At 38.5% G+C, this 22,223-nt stretch overlaps 1 protein-coding gene across 3 annotated transcripts in view; it reads left to right on the plus strand.

Moving 5' to 3' along the window:
- Positions 1–18,875, plus strand: part of LOC115214915 — a 58,317-nt gene extending 39,442 nt beyond the window's left edge. For all 3 annotated transcript variants that reach the window (XM_029783978.2, XM_036500555.1, XM_036500561.1), the window contains exons 5-9: positions 2,199–2,320; positions 6,978–7,285; positions 10,830–10,972; positions 13,396–13,517; positions 17,031–18,875. In XM_029783978.2, coding sequence (XP_029639838.1) covers positions 2,199–2,320; positions 6,978–7,285; positions 10,830–10,972; positions 13,396–13,517; positions 17,031–17,545 — 1,210 coding nt within the window. In that variant the 3' untranslated portion in view covers positions 17,546–18,875. The remainder of the gene's footprint in view (positions 1–2,198; positions 2,321–6,977; positions 7,286–10,829; positions 10,973–13,395; positions 13,518–17,030) is intronic.
- Positions 18,876–22,223: the final 3,348 nt, after the last annotated feature.

Here is a 22,223-nt window from a genome sequence, read left to right on the forward strand (position 1 = left end):
CTAAGTTATGGGGACTTAAACACACCAACATTGGTTGTCAAATATATACATGCATACATACATACATACGTATATACATACAACAGGCTTCTTTCAGTTTCCATCTACCAAATTCACTCACAAGGCTTTGGTTGGCCCGAGGCTATCGTAGAAGACACTTGCCCAAGGTGTTATGCAGTGGGACTGAACCCAGAACCATGTGGTTAGGAAGCATGCTTCTTACCACACAGCCACACTGGCATCTAGATATATTGAGTCAGCCCATAAATAATGTGGTTTTTATATACTTCTTTTATTTTTCAAAATTAAGATAGACAAAGTTCTTTTTTAATCTAAAACATACTCTCCTTCAATTTCTACAATGCTCTTCTATCTATCTGGTAGACTTGCAAGGCCCCTCTTCCAAAATTCACTTGACTGTGATGAAAATTACTCCTCCAGAATTCTGTCTACAGAATTCATATTTTTTCCATCCAAATGATTTTGAAGTCTGCAGAATAAATGATAATCAGATAGGGCAATGTCTGGCAAATATGGTGGGTGGGGCATCATTTCCCAGTCAGACTGCTCCAGCCTTTGGAATGTCATCCTTGCTGTATGTGACTGAGCATTATCCTGATAGAACACCTTTCATCTTGAAGCCAAAGATGGTCGTTTTTCTTCTAGTACAGGTGTCGATGAACGGTTGAATGACCAAATCCAAGCTTCTCTACTAGTTCCTCAATAGTTATGGAATTTTGTTCCACCAGGATTTGCAGGACGTTCTTGTTGAGCTCTACAGATCTTCCAGGATGCGGCTAGTCTTCTAGGCTGTAGTTTCTGGCTTGGAATTTCTGGAACATCTGTTGACACTGGCTTACGCTTATTGTCCTAACCCCTTACATTGCATTAATATTCCTTGCACTTTTCGTTTTGTTATTGCCTTTATTGAACTCATAAAGCAAAATGTGCCGAATATGCCCCTTTGTCAATTCCATTAAAACTTTGAAAAAATAACTGTTAAAATTGAACAGCACTCTTCAAAACTTGCACTAAGAATAAGATGAAGGTAAAATCATTACCTAATTTTATAGCAAGTTGATGAAGGTAGTTTATCCCGACACCCACCAACTTTTAGTTCAATCAATTGAAAAAATTGCATTATTTATGGGATGACCCAATATATATATATATATATATATATATATATACATACATATATAAACACATACATATTTATATATACATATATGTATGTGTGTGTGTGTGTATATATTCAACTTTGCCTTTCATCCTTTCGGGGGTCGATAAATAAAGTACCAGTTATGCACTGGTGTCAATCTAATCAACTTAATCCCTTTGTCTGTCCTTTTTGTCCCCTCTATGTTTAGCCCCTTGTGGGCAATAAAAAAATATATATATCATGCTAGCATGGGTTGGACGGTTCTACTGGGGTCTGTGAAGCCAGAAGGCTTCATCAGGCCCAGTCAAATCTGGCAGTGTTTCTACGGCTGGATGCCCTTCCTAACGCCAACCACTCCGTGAGTGTAGTGGGTGCTTTTTACGTGCCATGGCAAATGAAAAACAGAAGATGGAATATACATACATATATATATATTAATAAATACATGTATATACATATATATGCACATATATAAACATGTATGCATGCCCACACACATGCATACTCTGTTGATGTTGAAATTCCAATGATGACAAGAAATTCTTGAAAAAAAACTGAATAATGACCAGTAAAAAAAAAGAAAGCATTTTACATCCACTCTGCATTAATCAAAGTTCAGTATGCTGCCATTTAAACATAATAACAGTTATTTTTGAAATATTATTCAGCACTAGCTGTTTCAAAAGACATGATATACTAATGGTATATTGTCTGATGAGATATTGATTAAAAATTTCTTTTGATCCAGTTTATGGAACAAACTGCCGGCATCAGTTGTTAGTTGTCGGAGCACTGCATCCTTCAAAACTTCCATGCCTCCTGAGATTCGCCAACACTACACCTGATTTTCTCCCCTCCATACACACACAAGCATGTATCTGACTCATACATTGTTCGCTTTCCAGACATTTTTACATTACTGCATGTACTTTATATGCACTTTCTGACAAGTTGTGGTGCACCTGAGCACTGTATACAATAATTTCATTATTATTATTATTATTCACAGACATTTTCACATTTATTTCATTGCTAGATTATCTGCAAGTGAATGCTGGAATCCAAATGATGATATTGTTATTGGTTTCAGTAATAAAATTGTAAATAATCTGTATGAAGTCAAAGAGATTTGTGAGCAGTTAGTTTTCACCATTCTGGGTAAGCTTTCTTTTATATTTTCTATCTTAGCTTTTTGACATGAACAAATATCTTTTATCGTTTTACTTGTTTCAGTCATTAGACTACGGCCATACTGGAGCACCACCTCAAAGAAATTTTAGTTGAATGAATCAACCCCGGTATTAATATGTTTAGTATTAATATGTCTAGTACTTATTCTATCGATATCTTTTGCTGAACTGCTAAGTTACTGGGATGTAAACACACCAACACTGGTTGTCAATTAGTGGTAGGAGATACACACACACAAATATATACGACGGGCTTCTTCCAGTTTTCATCTACTAAATCCATTCACAAGGCTTTGGTTGACCCAAGGCTATAAAAGACACTTGCCCAAGATGCTATTCAGTGGGACTGAACCCAGAACCATCTGGTTGGGAAGCACACTTCTTACCACACAGCCATGCCTGCCACCCATTACCTATTTTTCCATCTTTGAAGTCCCTGTTTACCTCAGACATATTTGGATATAAAACATTGTAATAAATCAGTGCTGGCTATAAGTTTATAATTTCTAATTTCTATAGAAATATAACAGAATGTATCAAGTATCATAGGCACAGGAGTGGCTGTGTGGTAAGTAGCTTGCTAACCAACCACATGGTTCTGGGTTCAGTCCCACTGCATGGCATCTTGGGCAAGTGTCTTCTGCTATAGCCCCGAGCCAACCAATGCCTTGTGAGTAGATTTGGTAGACGGAAACTGAAAGAAGCCTGTCGTATATATGTATATATATATATATATATATATATATATATATATATATATGTGTGTGTGTGTGTGTGTATGTGAGTGTGTGTCTGTGTTTGTCCCCCTAGCATTGCTTGACCACCGATGCTGGTGTGTTTACGTCCCCGTCACTTAGCGGTTTGGCAAAAGAGACTGATAGAATAAGTACTGGACTCACAAAGAATTAGTTCCGGGGTCGATTTGCTCGACTAAAGGCGGTGCTCCAGCATGGCCGCAGTCAAATGACTGAACAAGTAAAAGAGTAAGTTCATATATATAATCATTTGTTTTTATTTATCTTTTGGGGGTGGTGTGGGTAAAAATAAGAGCAAATTTGATATACTGTGACTGTAGAATATATAATTATTTGTTTGTGATTCTTGGCTATTTCTTGCAGAACATAATGAGGTATACAGATTTCTGAGATTAAACAAACTCTTGATGGAACCATAGAGTTCTGCAATTAAGTTTGTCATGGAGTTCATTAGAAGGCAGACTAGTAAGAACTCCATAGTTCTGCCTATAATGTTATGAGCAGATATTGGTAGCAAATGTTGCCGTTAACTAAGATGTTTAGCACACTCTGCTTCCAAACTTGAACTTGAACTGTAAGCCAGGCTAAAACCTGTTAGATGTTGTCCTACGAGTTTGAAATTGGTTTTATTGTCAAAGCTGGGTTCGTATGATTGACTGAATCATCATCATCATCATCATCATCGTTTAACGTCCGTTCTCCATGCTAGCATGGGTTGGACGGTTCGACCGGGGATCTGGGAAGCCAGAAGGCTGCACCAGGCTCCAATCTAATCTGGCAATGTTTCTACAGCTGGATGCCCTTCCTAATGCCAACCACTCCGAGAGTGTAGTGGGTGCTTTTATGTGCCACTGGCATGAGGGCCAGTTAGGTGGTACTGGCAACGGCCATGCTCAAATGGTGCTTTTTATGTGCCACCTGCCAACGAGCTTGTTCGAATGTTTTTTTTTCACGTGCCACCAGTAAGGCGATGCAGGTAACGATCACACTCAGATGGTGCTTTTTACATGCCACCGGCACGGAAGCCATTTTTTTGCTCTGGCAAATATAAAATTAAGAGGAATGACCACCAAAGCGGACTCTTAATATGCTAGATATAGACGTCAAATCGCCTAACCACAAAGATGGATCTTCTCAAGCGTGACATAATGCCAAAAGTCTTGGTCATTGCCTCCGTAAGGCCCAACACTTGACAGGAATTTGGCTAAGCCACTGGTTTTAATTAATTAATATCAATTTCTACCCTCATTATTTAATTATATATATATATATATCATGTGACTGACCAGGCTATCAGATGTCATGACTGACCAAGCTATTGGATGTTGTTACACATCGCTGGCCATAATGCGCTTTTGTATTGTTTTAGCCTTCAAATGATGGACCCTGCTGGCTAGGCGAGCAGGCTAACAATCCCCACTGATCATCATCATCATTATCGTTTAGCGTCCGCTTTCCATGCTGGCATGGGTTGGACGGGGAGCATATTTGAATATATATATATATATCATCATCATCAATATCATCATCATCGGAGACCCAACCCATAACATTACATGGCAAGTCGGGGATGCGCCAGAGGGGCAGACCGAACCCATAACATACATGACATGTCAGGCATTTGCCATAATGTTACATGAAATGTTGGAGATTCACTAGAGGGGCAGACCCAATCCATTATGTTACATGACATGCGGGGGGAATTCTCCAGAGGGGCAGGGCCACTCCATATATATAATATATATATATATATATATATAGGGTGTGTGACTGTGTGGTAAGAAGCTTGCTTCCCAACCGCATGCTTCTGGGTTCAGTCCCACTGCATGATACCTCGGGCAAGTATCTTCCACCACAGCCTCAGGCCGACCAAAGCCTCGTCAGTGGACCCAGTAAATGGAAACTGAAAGAAGCCCATCGTGCATACATATATATTTTGTATATATATAAGAATTTTTTGCCTAATGAGATAAAAACCAAGGCTGTGTAGATATTAGAACATTTATTGATAGAAGGTCTTACAGCTGTTTCCAGGATATTTATTAATTATATCCCTTCATCGGAGATGGTGTAAGAGGATGGTTAAGTCATGGTTAGTTTAGATGTGATACAAAATAGAGAGTGAGGTGGAGGAAAGAAAATAGATGCAATATATGTAGGGATATTGAAGTTGTAGATCGATTTTTTAGGCAGAATGGTATATATGTAATATTCCAATACCCTATGAGCAAAGTCCCAAAGTCCAACATATATATATATATTCAAATATGAATTAGAAGTAGCTTGAGGTATATAAACAAAATCGAACACACATACACAAGGTATGTGTGTTGTTAGTTTGTGGGTTAGCTGTGGCTTTTAGCCACAGAGAGAATATATTCTCTATGTGCCTAAAAGCTGCAGTTGACCCACGAACTAACAATACATATACCTTGTGTATGTGTGTTCGGGTGACTGAGACCTTTAGCGATGTGCTGTGCTTGAGAGGACCCATCAAACCAAGTGCATCCGTACTGGTGGCGTGTAAAGAACATCTTTTGAATGTTGGGCCTCTTGGAGGCAATGACCAAGACCTTTGGCATTATGTTGTGCTTGGGAAGAAAACCATCAAGCCGAGCAAAATCACAGTTGTGGGAGATACCAGTGTCATGCAAATTGGCACCTGTGCTGGTGGCACATAAATACACCTCATTGTCATGCAAATTGGCACCTGTGCCAGTGGAATGTAAATGCACCCCTGTGCCATGCAAATGGAACCTGTGCTGGTGGCATGTAAAAGCACCCATTACACTCACAGAGTGTTTAGCATTAGGAAGGGCATCCAGGTATAGAAAACCATGCCAAATCAGACTGGAGTCTGGTGCAGCCTTCCGGCCTTGCCAGCCCAGTCAAACCATCCAACCCATGCCAGCATGGACAACATGCGTTAAATGATGATGATGATGATATCTCTCTATATATAAACGGCAAAATGTCTGTGTGTGCATGTCCTTTATACAAATCCACAATTTTTCAGTTAGAGGGCTCGCACTTTCTATGGTCATTCAAAACCGCCCAAGGGTGGTCGTGCACATCTTTACATTTCCCCAGTCACCCTGCAAAGCCATTAAAAAATCAATAGAAGTGACTTTTTTGTAAATTTTCTATCCAAAACCCAATCAAAATGCCCGAAACTTGATACGCCAATTGAATGCCAGCTAGCTGTATGTGATTGGTCGGAGATTTGGACAGTACTCGCGTGTATGTGTGCACGCATGCAGCTGTATATGCATGCACTAGCACTATGACCTGGCAACGCCGGGTCATAGTGCTAGTATATATATACTCTTTACTCTTTTACTCTTTTACTTGTTTCAGTCATTTGACTGCGGCCATGCTGGAGCACCGCCTTTGGTCGAGCAAATCGATCCCGGGACTTATTCTTTGTAAGCCCAGTACTTATTCTATTGGTCTCTTTTTGCCGAACCGCTAAGTGACGGGGACGTAAACACACCAGCATCGATTGTCAAGCAATGCTAGGGGGACAAACACAGACACACAAATACACACATACATATATATATACACATATATACGACAGGCTTCTTTCAGTTTCTGCCTACCAAATCCACTCACAAGGCATTGGTCGGCCCGGGGTTATAGCAGAAGACACTTGCCCAAGATGCCACGCAGTGGGACTGAACCCGGAACCATGTGGCTGGTTAGCAAGCTACTTATCACACAGCCACTCCTGTGCCTATATATATATATAATATTTGAAAGTTATAGTTGATGCTTGGGTGTCTTGAAACGTGTTATTCAAAATTTTGTTTTATGATTAATAAAACTAAATAAGCAAATAATTTGAATTCCGTTGTTTTTCTTTTACAGCAACTGGTGGTGAACCCAACATTAAGGATGAAGACCACCAAACCCCTTTACACACTTTGGCAATTCGAGGCTTTGATATTGAAATGGCAAAACTGTTATGTGAAAATGAAGGTGACATCAATGCTATCGACCAAAGACATAATTCACCTTTGTTGTGTCTGTTGGATATTTCAATTAGTGAATCAGACTACAAACAAATTAATGATCTCTCACCAACATCAAGTGATAACACTTTAGAAGATAATGTTGCCATTGATGGAGTGAAGAAAGATTTCTTTTACTTCTTTATCAATCAGTGTGATATTGATGTAAGAAATCATTTATTTTACCTTACTTTTGGTTTCATTTCTGCTGTGTCTTTGTTTTTATTCTATTTGTTAGAAAAATTTTTAACTTACTTTTTTATTTTTTATCTTTTGCTTGTTCCAATCATAGGACTATGGCCATGATGGGGCACAAAATCACACACACATGGTGGGTTTCAGCACAGTTTCTTTCTTGTTCTCTTGCTTGAGATCAGAATAATTTTGAGAGAAAAATATAAGAAAATTGCAAATGAAAAACAGCAGAAAGTCATAGAATAATCTCTATAACAATAATAAATCATTGAGGGAGCCTCTGTGTAGTCATTTGACCTGCTATATATAGTAGCTGGGTTTTTAAACTACACTGTTGTGTCTTAGAAAAGGACCCATCATGCATTGGAAAAATATGCCTCCCCCACAAAAAAAATCTAAAATATAAAACAGATGGGTCAACATAAGTGCAGGCATGGCTGTGTGGTTAAAGTTTTGTAACCATGAAGTTTCAGAGTCAGTTCAACTATACTTAAGAAGACCCATCCACCACAGCAGAATTGATACTGGTGCTGGTACCATGTAAAAAGGACTGGTGCTGGTACCATGTAAAAAGCATTGGTGCTGGTACCATGTAAAAAGGACTGGTGCTGGTACCATGTAAAAAGCATTGGTGCTGGTACCATGTAAAAAGCACTCAGTACACTTTGTTGAGTGGTTGGCGTTAGGAAAGTCATCCAGCTGTAGAAACCCTGCCGGAACAGACAATGAGGCCTGGTCCTACCCCCTCTGGTCAAACCATCCAACCTGTTCCAGCATGGAAATTGGATGTTAAATGGTGATGATGATGTGCTGTACCTAGGGCAAACGTCTTCTACTGTAGCCCAGGCTGATCAATGCCTTACAGCTGAATTTGGTAGATGGAAACTGTGAAGAAGCCCATTGTATATATATATATGTGTGTGTGTGTTTCCCCTCTTTACCATTATTATTGCTGGTTTGTTTACCTTCCTGTAACTTGGTGTTTCAGCAAAAGAGACCAGTAGAATAAGTACCAGATGTAAGAAAAGCAAAAATTTTAATTACTGGAGTTGATTTATTTAACTAAACTCTTCAAGATGATGCTCCAGCATGGCCGTAATCCAACGACTAAAACAAAGAAAAAGTCAACAGACATGGGTGTGGCTGTGTGGTAAGAAGCTTGCTTCTCAACCACATGGTTCCGGATTCAGTCCCACTGCATGGCATCTTGGGCAAGAGTCTTCTACTAGAGCTTCTGGTGAACCAAAGCCTTGAGAGTGGATTTGGTAGATGGAAACTGAAAGAAGCCTATTGTATGTATGTGTGTGTGTGTGCATCTTTCTATCTGTGTTTGTCCCCCACCGCTGCTTGACAACTGGAATTGGTGTGGTTATGTCCCTGTCACTTAGTGGTTCAGCAAAAGAGATTGATGAAGTAAGTACTAGGCTTAAAACAATAAGACTTGGAGTTGATTCATTTGACTAAAAACTTTTCCAAGGTGGTGGCCCAGCATGGCTTGCTGTCTCATAACTAAAAGAAATAAAAAGTAAGAAACAAAAGATGGATCTGTTAAGTTTCTGGAATAGATTCTGAAGCAAAACCTTTTTGTTCCAGCATTTCATTGTTTCCTACAAATATTAGCTTTTGTAGAATGCATGAAGGTGTAAGGTAAATGGAAAGGGGGTTAGTTCAGGAAACAAATACTGCTGAGAACTTTTTAGAAATTTACAATTGGTTAGTGAAAATGAGGGTGACCCTTGCCACTTTACCATTCCTCTTTTTCAGGGATATTCCTGACAACAAGCATGGCTGCGCATTTAAAAAGTTTGCTTTTGACCCACATGGTTTAGTGTTCAGTTCCATTGTGTGGATGCTGTCAGATGATACTCTCTGTCATAGCTGCAGGTTGTGAGTGAAATTTGGTTGACGGAAACTGGAAGAAGCCTGTTGAAAGCTTCTAACAATGCAGAGAGTTTTACGGAAACTTTTGTGTTTCCTTTTCTCTTTCTATACACACACACACATTATGTATATATATATATGTGTGTGTATGTATCCATTTAGTGTTAACTATTGGAAAATGGATGTTCAATACCATGGTAGAAATTAATGATAATTGATAATATATTTTATTTTGATTGAGTCCGTCTCTTGCTACTCTTTTACCTGCAGGTGCCCTGGATCTTCAGGCTGACTGAAGATTCCATGCACTTACACATGAAACTTATATATATATATGTATATATAGCTGAAACTATATGTGTATGTGTGTTTGTGTGTGTAAGTGTATGTATATGTGCATGACTGAGTGTGTATTCTCTTTGTCTAGATATGTGTACTGGTCATCATTATCATCATTTAATGTCTGCTTTCCATACTGGCAGGGGTTGGACAGTTTGGCTGGAGAACTGGAAAGCCAGAAAGCTGGCAAGCCAGAGAGTTGCACCAAGTTCCAGTCTGATTTCGCTTGCTTTCTGTGGCTAGATGCCCTTCTTCACACCAACCACTCCAAGAGTGTGTGCTGGGTTTTTTTAGCGTGCTACCTGCATGGGCACTTTTACGTGGCACTGGCATGAGTACTTTATAAGTGGCACTGGCACAGGGTTCTTGCAGCTCAATCCTCTTCACCAGGGGGAGTAGCCTTAACACTTCTACTGTGGAGGATGGGTCTTCTTGAGCACAGCAAGGCACCAGATACCCAAATCCTTTGTCAAAGGACTGAGATGATTGTCAAAACATTGCTCAGAACATTGACCTCCTGGAATCGGTTCAGAGACGTGCAACCAAACGCATACCCTCCATCAGACACCTACCATATTCTGAGCGCCTTGTTTCCCTGGGCATGGATTCACTGAAGCTCCGGCGTCTGGCGACGGACTTGGTAAACACCCACAAAGTTATCAACCACCTCACCAACAACAACACTGAACACCTTTTTGATCTCCATGTGTCTAACACACGTGGACATGCCTACAAAGTCAGAAAACAACACAGCTCCCATGACTTTCGGAAACATTTTTTCACGCTCAGAGTTGCTGAAGCATGGAACAAACTGCCTGCGTCAGTTGTTGACTGCCATGACACTGCATCCTTTAAGGCCCTCATGCTTTCCGAAATCCGCCGAAACTACACCTGATTATACATACACTTTAGATGAGTTGTAGTGCACCTGAGCACTGTACACAATTATTATTATTATTATTTAAAAAAATAAAAAAGACAACAACCCTCTCTCGCAAAAAAAAAAAAAGAAAGAAAAATCCATCACTGTTCATACAGAAAGCATTTTTATTTTATTGCATTCCTTTATGTAAGCATGTCTGGCTTGTTCATTCTTTGATAGATTGGCAGGAAATCATTGTCTTGCTTGGAAATAGGTGTGGGTTGGTGCCAAAATGGAGATCTAGCCATAGAAAGCTTGACCCATACAAAGTCTCATCTGACTTATGCAAAGAATGTGAAAGTAAATGTTAAAATGTTGATGATTGTTCTGAGACGATTTAAATCTTTTTTGTTTTTTCTTTTTCCATTTCAGCTGAATGTGAAAAACCACAAAGGTCAAACAGCCTTATTTCACTGTGTCATCCGTGCTGACACAGAGTGTTGTCATCAACTACTGATTAGAAATACTGATCCCTCAATCCGTGCCACAGTTATACAGAGTCCCAAACAGAAACAGTGAGTGATTTACTCATCTCCATTGTGGATTTTTTTTATTCTCTCTCTCTCTCTCCCTCTCTTGTGCTTTCTCTTTCCTTCTCTCTCTCTCGCTCTTCTGCTTTCTCTTTCCTTCTCTCTCTCTCGCTCTTCTGCTTTCTCTTTCCTTCTCTCTCTCTCTCTCTTCTGCTTTCTCTTTCCTTCTCTTTCTCGCTCTTCTGCTTTCTCTTTCCTTCTCTCTCCCTCTCTTCTGCTTTCTCTTTCCTTCTCTCTCTCTCGCTCTTCTGCTTTCTCTTTCCTTCTCTTTCTCGCTCTTCTGCTTTCTCTTTCCTTCTCTCTCCCTCTCTTCTGCTTTCTCTTTCCTTCTCTCTCCCTCTCTTCTGCTTTCTCTTTCCTTCTCTCTCTCCCTCTCTTCTGCTTTCTCTTTCCTTCTCTCTCTCTCTTCTGCTTTCTCTATGAATATTTCTCACACTCTTACCCATTCTGTTCGCTTCACTCTTTCTTTTCTCTTTTTTAGTCCTAATCTATCTCTTTCTCTCTGTATTTGTGTTTATTCCTTTCAGTATGTCTGTCTGTTTGTCTGAATGATGTGTGTGTTGTGTGTAATACGTATGTGTGTGTGTGTGTTTGTGCGTACAGTTTTTAGCTTTAGAAACTGCGGAAAATATGAAAACCTTTGTTTAGTTGCACACCTGTTACACCTCTGTATTCTTGATATGCTAATTCTGAACAGGTAATATTTCTGGTAGTGGAGGTGTTGCCAGAACTGCAGCCTGTTGCAGTAATGTTGATAATGTTGCTATTGTAGTAGCAGTGATGGGGTGTGGTGTGTATTTTTGTTCAAAGTGTTTTGTAGTATTTTACTACATTCTTTTCTGTTTTGAGTTCAAATCCCAGTCTTTCACTTTTCATTCTATTCTTCTGAGGTCACTAAAATTAGTATCAGTTTAGTTTTACTGGTTCTACTCTCCTTCCTTTCTCACAAATGTAGGACTTTGTACTTAAAGCCACACATTTCATAGGTAGATTTTTTTTTTACTCGTTTCAGTCATTTGACTGTGGCCATGCTGGAGCACCACCTTTAGTCGAGCAAATCAATCCCAGGGCTTATTCTTTGTTAGCCTAGTACTTATTCTATCGGTCTCTTTTGCCGAACCGCTAAGTTATGGGGACGTAAACACACCAGCATCGGTTGTCAAGCGATGTTGGGGGATCAAACACAGACACACACCCATACATATGTATATATATAGATATACGACAGGCTTCTTTCAGTTTCCGTCTACCAAATCCACTCACAAGGCTTTGGTTGGCCTGAGGCTATAGCAGAAGACACTTGCCCAAGGTGCCACGCAGTGGGACTGAACCCGGAACCATGTGGCTGGTAAGCAAGCTACTTACCACACAGCCACTCCTACACATATTAATCATTATTATGATCTTATTATGAAATGGTTAGAATGTCCAATATACCTTATGCTGTTTAGTTATGGCACTTTACATTCTGAGGTCAACTTTGCCTTTCATACTTCCAGAGTAGATAAAATGCTAGATCAAGTATTGGAGTCGATGGTATTTTCCTATGGCGGTTTTTGTTGTTTATTCTCTACCTTAAGCTTTCTCTTAATTTATATTAGTTATTTAGGCTTTCCTCTGAGTAAGGGAAAATATAATGATTTATCGTCACTTATACTAAAGTGTTATCATTGTATTTTTAACCCTAACTACAGTTGTAACGTCATATAGACATATACGCATGGAACTCTACATCAACGACCATGTATGTTGAATATTTTAATCGTGTCCTTTAAACCGCTATAAGAAACATAAAACAAAGATTACGGAAATGCATATTTATCTATACTCAGTTGAAAAACAAACGTGAAGAGAAACATTTCTTTTTGATTATTTTTATTATATAAATATAACGTTTTATATTTATTTACAGTAAGAAAGATAACTTAGTCGTGAAGAAAAACGACTATAAATTCCTTAACTAATTTCTTCTTTCTATCTAATACGTTAACCAACAAATCAAAATAGATTTGTGATTAACTTGAACTTGGCATAAAATTTACCAATGTCTCCAAAAGAGTGAGTGACGTGGAGTTGTATGACTACCAAACGAACACTAAAGTCTCTCCCCAAATCCAGGGTTTTTATAACTGCTCAACCTAAACATAAAGAATCGAAATTCAGTACAAACATTCTTTTCAAAACTTCTAGAATCTTATATATACGAGCAGTTATTTTAACCAATGGGAAAAAAACGAAAATGCTAATTCTTTGGCAAAGACATTACGTCATATTGCCAATTCGCGCCACATTTCAAAATGGTTAAAATGGTTAAAATGGCTATTGCTACAGTATCAACAAACCACCTCTTCTCAAAATTGCAAGCTTTGTGTCTAAATTAGAAACAATAATTTTATTGTTATTTGCAGGAAATTGTCTCCTCTATTTTGTGTGTCCCTGTCGTTCCCTTCTCAGAGATCTCTACGCCTTCAGCACAACTTCCGATACCTCGTCCAAGCTTCTCGAAAATTCTCTTTCCTTGTTGATTCAGGTGAGTTGGTCTTTTTTTTTCTGTCCTCATTCACAATGCTATTTGTCTTTTGCTTGTATTTTTAGTTCTCTTAGCTTGGCCTGCATATTTTATAAAGTTCTATTGATTTTCTTTATTAAATCCAATAAACATTTAACCAAATTAATTATTAAGTATAAAATAAGAAATTAATTACCTATATATTTATATAATATTAAAATTCAGAAGGGTTTTTTTTGTTCCTTTAAATCCATCTAAATTTTCTCAGAGTAAAAATTAATTTATAACAAATAAAATGGTCAGTTCAGTTTCTGTCAAATCATTCAGTCTAGCCCCAATTTGTAAGGCAAACTGTTATGCTTACTGTAATAGATTTATGATACTGTGGTTGTTAAAAATACTTACTCAGCAGACCCAACTCTTCATTAAAAAAACTCAAGGAAACATGTTTTTGATAGACAAATGAAATTGGCTGTTGCCACATTCCTTTACCTATCATTTTTTCATTCATTGTTTGACCGTGGTCGAGACAATGGAATTTACTATGCTACGCCAGACTTCACGGTCCATCATGGCATTACGGAGGTCCTGTTGCTGGATGCCTGTATCCCTGGAGATTACATCAGGGTAGGAGAGTGTGCGCCCTCTGGTATTGCGAGTAGATGGCTTCCAGAGGAGAAGAGTAGAAATCGCCTCATTTTCAGCTCTACAACAATGTCCAGCAAACTGGACTCTCCTACCTTTCACAAGAGATGATACAGGTGGTAGTTTCCCATATATTTGTACTTTGGTTGGATGACCCTTCCACGAGAGATTTTGAGCTCTCATAAGGAGGCGAGTGTAGGTTCCATCCAACCGCCTCTCAAGCTTCTTTGATAACGTCCAGCTTTCTGAGCCATATAGTAGAATTGGTTCGACTGTGGCTTTGAATATTTCAAGTTTGAAGTCTCTACTTAGATTTGATGACCAGATCTTAATTGCTAAATAAGGTCGACTTTAATTCAATCATTTTATCTGTTTCAAATCTCTTGTAAGTTTATTTTCTTGGTCTTGTATGAGTGAAAGAGCATTTTTTTTTTTACTTTTAAATGCTCTTCCTATCATTATCGACTGAGCTTTGAAGTGGGAATAAAACCTGTATTGTCTTTCCCAGTTAAACATGGATGTTTGGTTAAGAATTTCCATTCACAACTACATGGTTTTCAGTAGCATCTTAGAAAATTACCTCCTACTATAATCTCAAGTTTCCAAAACCATGTGTGGAATTTGATGAACAGAAATAGTGTTCAACCCTGTGGAAGGAGGTCATTCCTGTTCACGAGGGATAGACTTTATTTGCCAGCTTCACACTACCATCAGACGCTTAGATGCCTTTAGAGGTGTCCACTATGTTACAAAGTGTTCAAAGTTAGCTCTCTGGTCTGAGGATAACTTTCATCCTTCCTCCCATCAGTTATAGAAGCCCTAGAAAGAGTCAAGGGCTTCGCCCTTTCTCCTCTGACTCAGCTTTAAAAAAATGAAATGAACAAGATATATGTGTCTTGTTTATGGATACAATACGCTGGCTCTTGCAAGGATTGAGGTGTGGCTGTGTGATAAGAAGTTTTCTTCCCAACCACACGGTTCTGAGTTCATACACATATGACATACTTCTTTCAGTTTCCATCTATCAAATAGAATAACAGAAGACACCTGCCCGAGGTACCAAGCAGTGGGACTGAACTCAGAACCATGTGGTTGGGAGAAAACTTCTTATCACACAGCCACACCTCAATCCTTGCAAGAGCCAGCGTATTGTATCCATAAACAAGGCACATATATCTTGTTCATTTCATTTTTTTAAAGCTGAGTCAGAGGAGAAAGGGCGAAGCCCTTGACTCTTTCTAGGGCTTCTATAACTGATGGGAGGAAGGTGGTGTCACAGCATGACCACAGTCCAATGGGTGAAACAAGTAAAAAAATAAAAGATGCAGTCACTAGTTCATTATCTTAACTTCATAAGTCTTATACATTTTTTAATGCCAGTATGTCACATGTAGCCCACATAGACATGATGTGTATGTCTAATGTAGCCCACATAGACATGAGGTGTATGTTGTGTGGGCCTAATCTGCCTCTCTACACAAGAATGATCATAATTTTAACTAAATTGTGAATAACTGGTTCATCAAATACTTGTTTCATAAAAGGAAATCTAGGCCAATCTTTGATTTGTTATATCTCAAATGAGAGTAAGGATGATTGAATTAACAGACTGGCAAAGAGGTTGGAATGTTAGGACACTGTCAAAAGAAGTATATTTTATTCACAAATTGTTCAGTCCATTAGGCTATATATAGGAACAGCTCACGGTTGTAAGCAGCAGCATTGTTAAGCTGGAAAGAGTTTAATTAGCTTACTGTTCCGAGTTCAACTTCTGTTGATATAATTTAGAAAAGAACAATTTTTTTGTAAGATAATTAACTAGAGATACTGGTGAGATGGGCCTAGGCTCTACAATACTATGGGCCTTACCATTGTTAGTTGTTTGGGATTCTTCTATCTTTGAGTGTTCACTAGCAGAGTAATGTGCTATCATAACCTACAATACTATGGGCCTTACCATTGTTAGGTGTTTGGGATTCTTCTATCTTTGAGTGTTCACTAGCAGAGTAATGTGCTATCATAACCTAACATGGAGTCTTCAGAGAATATGTTTATTTACAGATAACTTAACCAAGAATGGAGAAATGCCTTATATCTGCCCCAATTTCCCTTTTTATATACCTCTCATCTTTCACTTGGATTTTTATTTTGCATTTATACATCTAACATTATATATATATATGGTTGTGCTTAACTTATACCAAAGTGATATTTTTATATATGTTTTATTTATTTTTGTTTTCTCATACAAATTTCATGTAGTTTGTTTGCTTTCATTTAACCCCTTAGAATTTAAACCAGCCATAGCTGGCCAAAATATTCTGCCTGTTTTATGTTCAAACTGGCCTCTCATACCTACCCTACTCTCTTTTACTTGTTTCAGTCATTTGACTGCAGCCATGCTGGAGCACCGCCTTTAGTCGAGCAAATCGACCCCGGGACTTATTCTTTGTAAGCCCAGTACTTATTCTATCGGTCTCTTTTGCCGAACCGCTAAGTGACGGGGACGTAAACACACCAGCATCGGTTGTCAAGCAATGCTAGGGGGACAAACACACACACACACACATACATATATACGACAGGCTTCTTTCAGTTTCTGTCTACCAAATCCACTCACAAGGAATTGGTCGGCCCGGGGCTATAGCAGAAGACACTTGCCCAAGATGCCACGCAGTGGGACTGAACCCGGAACCATGTGGTTGGTTAGCAAGCTACTTACCACAGCCACTCCTGCGCCTACGATGATATTCTAAAAGTAAACAGTCAAAATATTGAAGCTACAAGACAATTCAGGATTAATTCAAAACAATCTGAGCAAACAAGCATTCCATTCGATGGAATAATCTTTGTGTTAAATGGTTAATGTTATTCCATATTTACTTGCAGGTTATTTTTCAACTGATGACATTTTAAAGGAACTAGGGGATCATTTGAAAGACTTTTTCCCAGAATTCATTAACTGGATACCCGTTTCCATTCCATCAATTCAGATGTTGTTTGGCCAGACTACAGCTTCCCTGAAACAATTAGCTGTTAGAGTTATCTTCCAGGAGTTCTTCTGCAATAACATCAGCTACATAGCTTTCCTAATGGAGCAAGAAGCACGGTCTTTGTATGAAAATGTTTCTGATATCTACGATCGAGATATCTATGAAGAGTTTATCAACACTATCCTTGACAGAAAACTTCTGCAGAGATTTCTCTTCCATTTCTCCTTACCTCAGAACTCTCTACTAAACTTTCTAATTGAACTTCTGTTCCACAGAATGCTGGTTTTGTTCTCTTCATTTTATATTGATACTACAAGTTTTTTGTTTGAAAAACAAATACCTTATGACAGCTCAAGTGACGATTCTGATTTCTTTGCAAACGAAGGAGACTCTGACTTGGAATATTGGTAAATGTTGGTGGTTCATGTGAACATAATACTAGTAAAAACTGGTGACACGATAGAAGTTAGTGTATGTGAGTGAACATTGGTAAACACGTTTATTTAACAGAAAATATTGAAATATAGATATCATTCAATCAATGTTTTATATATCACAGAAGTGCAATAATACAGTTGCTTAATTGATTTTCCCTTAATCAGAAGTAAATAAGCCTATTGACTTCATCAGAGGTGTAAAACATGAATTATGAATAAATAGGAATTGTCTTTTTTGAAACCATAAATGAAATAGCGATAATTACAACTGAACTTTTTTGTTCTCTTGGCATTCATCAAATTGTATCAAACAAAAGACAAGATATTCCTTCTCATAAGCAGTTAATGACTTGTTTTATTGTAGAAACTAATTTTTATTGTAAGGGTTATATTGTTTTGTTTTCTTTTTTTTATTGTAAGCATTATGTTGTTCAGGTGATCAGAAAATGTATCAAATATTGTTTTATTTAATTTTCTTTTTAGCTTGTCATATTTGGCCCAAATTTTTATTATTAAATGGCAGAAAGGTATTGGATTATCAGAATTGGTAGACCATCAAGCAAAAAGCCCTTTGATATTTGGTTACAACCCTTAATATTCTGAGTTAAAATCCTACTGAGATTGACTTAATTTTCTCCTATTGAAGGTCAATAAATAGAACTGGTCAAGTACTCGACCAATGTAATCAACTCTATTCCTCACCCTAATGTGGGGTCAAATGCCTTTGTAATAAATCATTATTTGACTCAGGAGGGGAAAGTCATTTTTTATATACCTCTCATCTTTCACTTGGATTTTTATTTTGCATTTATACATCTAACATTATATATATATATGGTTGTGCTTAACTTATACCAAAGTGATATTTTTATATATGTTTTATTTATTTTTTTACTTCTAAACATCTACTTATAATCTTACATATCGATATGAGCAGAAGCTTCAAGCTTTGATAGACAATAGCTACAGAAACAAAAACAATTCATTTCTCAGGTATGAGCAATCAATAGTCCATGTCTTTCCTAAGGACATTATTGATATTAGCAAAGACTGTCCAATTGGTAATGAAAAACGGATTTGGAATCTGGCTTCCTGCAACTTTAAGATTGCTTGTCTACAACAACAAAAAAGAAGTTAAGTATAAAGAATAACGACAAGAAACTTAACAGAAACTTTTGCTCATGTTTTTCTTAACATTTTGATTGGATGTCTTATAATTCACCAGTTTCTATACATTTTTCAGGTCTTTTTTTTTTATTTGTCAATAAAGAATATTTATAATTTTTAATACATTTCCATATAAACCTTGTTAGTTTGTCTTCATTACATCCTAATTTTGCGTTTTTCATAATTTCCTTGAAACTGTTTCCCTTATCAGACTGATTATGTAAGACGTGCTTTGAGTACCAAACACTGGTTACTTAGCAACATACTTTGAATGAAATGCAAAAAAGCTCAGGAAAAACAAACAAATTACATGTAAATGATGTGATACTGCGTTAATAACTGGCACAAAGAACTTGAAATGGGGAAATTGTATAAATACTTTAGTGGTAAGCATTTACTGAATATACATTCATAGCTTGGATGGAGTATTAGTGTAACACATTTCTAAAAATACACTCTCCATTTTCTAATTTCAAAGTTTGCATCTCTGAGCAATGCTTGCTTGCCATGTGTTAAACTGTTTTTATTGATTCCAGATGTTTTAAAAGCGTTGCAGTATTTATTTCCATTCTGTTACATTAGGAGTTCAGATTCTGCGAGGATAGACTGGGTTTGCTTAAATAAATAAATACAAGTTATTTACTGAAGTTCCTCAATCAACTGCGTCCCCCTCATCATCGTTTAACGTCCGCTTTCCATGCTAGCATGGGTTGGCCGGTTCAACTGGGGTCTGGGAAGCCCGAAGGCTGCACCAGGCCAGTCAGATCTGGCAGTGTTTCTACAGCTGTATGCCCTTCCTAATGCCAACTACTCCGTGAGTGTAGTGGGTGCTTTTTATGTGCCATGGACACAGGTGCCAGACGAAGTTGGCGAATGGCCACGCTTGGATGGTGTTTTTTATGTGCCACCGACACAGGTGCCAGACGAGGCTGGCGAACGGCCACGCTCGGATGGTGTTTTTTTTATGTGCCACGGACACAGGTACCAGACGAGGCTGGCGAACGGCCACGATCGGATGATGTTTGTTACGTGCCACCAGCACGGAGGCCAGTCGATGCGGTACTGGCTAGTAGAAATCATGTTGTAGTAGTAGCAGAATTTAGCAAGATAAAGCATTGCTGTATTTAATTTATCATATTATCTTAGGGCCTTGACCCTAAGGCAGCAGTGAAGTGCCGATTGCTCTGCAGGTATCTTAGTCTAGCAGTTGCTATTCAGGTGGTTGTAGTTATTCATCAATTTTTAAATGTTGATGATTGGTATTTTTTTTACTTTTTCAGCCATTTGACCGTGGCCAAGCTGGAGCACTGCCTTTAGTTGAGTAAATCGACTCCAGGACTATTTCTTCGTAAGCCTAGTACTTATTCTATCGGTCTCTTTTGCCAAACCACTAAGTTATGGGGAGGTAAACACCAGCATCGGTTGTCAAGTGATGTTGGGGAGAAAAACACACACACATATACCCGATGGGCTTCTTTCAGTTTCCGTCTACCAAATCCACTCACAAGGCTATAGTAGAAGACACTTGCCCAAGGTGCCATGCAGTGGGACTGAACCTGGAACCATCAACAAATTTACAGGATCAAATTTTGTCATCCTTTTTAACATGATTATCTTCAAATTCATGAAATGTCAAGTTGGTATTACAAGAGTATGAAATATGGATCATTTTTACGGTGGCAGCCATTAAGCCGAATGACACCTGTCTGGGATTAAATTTCTACCACTTCTGAATTTTTAATCTTATACCTTTTACAGGAAGAATCTCTTCCAATTTCTTTTCAGACTCTACATGGTATTGATGCAATGTGGAGGCGCAATGGCCCAGTGGTTAGGGCAGCGGACTCGCGGTCATAGGATCACGGTTTCGATTCCCAGACCGGGCGTTGTGAGTGTTTATTGAGCGAAAACACCTAAAAGCTCCACGAGGCTCCGGCAGGGGATGGTGGCGAACCCTGCTGTACTCTTTCACCACAACTTTCTCTCACTCTTACTTCCTGTTTCTGTTGTACCTGTATTTCAAAGGGCCGGCCTCGTCACTCTCTGTGTCACGCTGAATATCCCCGAGAACTACGTTAAGGGTACACGTGTCTGTGGAGTGCTCAGCCACTTACACGTTAATTTCACGAGCAGGCTGTTCCGTTGATTCGGATCAATCGGAACCGACAGAGTGCTTCCACATTGATGCAATGGGACTCAATACAATACCAGTCTGTGATCTTTGTCTGGACCCCTTGACCAATATTGAGATTATCAATTTATGTTAGTTAGTTAATTTTTTGGCTCAAAAAGCAAGGCCATGTGTGTGTATATGTAGTAATAATAATAATAATGGATGGGATTGATATTTTAACGCATTGCTACACACATTTCCACAAATCCCGTTTCTTAAAATCATGGTCTGTATTCCTGGGATGATTCCTGTACAGTCCATGGATATTGGCTAGATCATACTTATGTGTTCATTTCTTCAGGCAATATCATTAGGCTATAGCTGGTATCATAAAATAGCAGCTTTTATATACATTATATACTCCTTTACTTGTTTCAGTCATTTGACTGTGGCCATGCTGGAGCACCACCTTTAGTCGAGCAAATCGGCCCCAGGACTTATTCTTTGTAAGCCCAGTACTTATTCTATCGGTCTCTTTTGCCAAACCGCTAAGTGACGGGGACGTAAACACACTAGCATCGATTGTCAAGCAATGCTAGGGGGACAAACACACACACATACATATATACGACAGGCTTCTTTCAGTTTCCGTCAACCAAATCCACTCACAAGGCATTGGTCAGCCTGGGGCTATAGCAGAAGACACTTGCCCAAGATGCCACGCAGTGGGACTGAACCCGGAACCATGTGGCTGGTTAGCAAGCTACTTACCACACAGCCACTCCTGCATATATACAAAAATGCAGCAAGTGGATTTGGTAGTCCCTCTTTCAATCCATGCTGTTACCTAAAAATGTACATTAAGATGTACATTTATGATATACAAAAACAAAGATCTTCTAATTAGGAATCACACCTGTCAGTCCAAAACAGGGGTTTATATGAAATTTATGTGCAACAAACTGGTTATATTTCTACAGAATATTTAAATATTTTTATACAATTCCTAATATTTAATCATGGGGTCTGGGAAGCCAGAAGGCTGCACCAGGCCCAGTCTGATCTGGTAGTGCATCCAGCCGTAGAAACACTGCCCCATCAGACTGGGCCTGGTGCAGCGTTCGGGCTTCCCAGGCCCCAGTTGAACCGTCCAACCCATGCTAGCATGGAATGCGGACGTTAAACGATGATGATGATGATGATGAAAAATATAATAGCTTTCAGATATCGAATGGCTATGAAGGTCTCACTGAGTAAAATAGGAACCAAAGGGGTTCGTAGACAAAAAAATGTTGTGAATCGCTGCTCTAGAAGATATTAACTTCCCATTCAGTATAAAATAATTTGGTAAGTAATGTTAATTTCCAAGAGA

Source organism: Octopus sinensis, linkage group LG1 (assembly GCF_006345805.1).
Source record: "Octopus sinensis linkage group LG1, ASM634580v1, whole genome shotgun sequence".
NCBI lineage: Eukaryota > Metazoa > Mollusca > Cephalopoda > Octopoda > Octopodidae > Octopus > Octopus sinensis.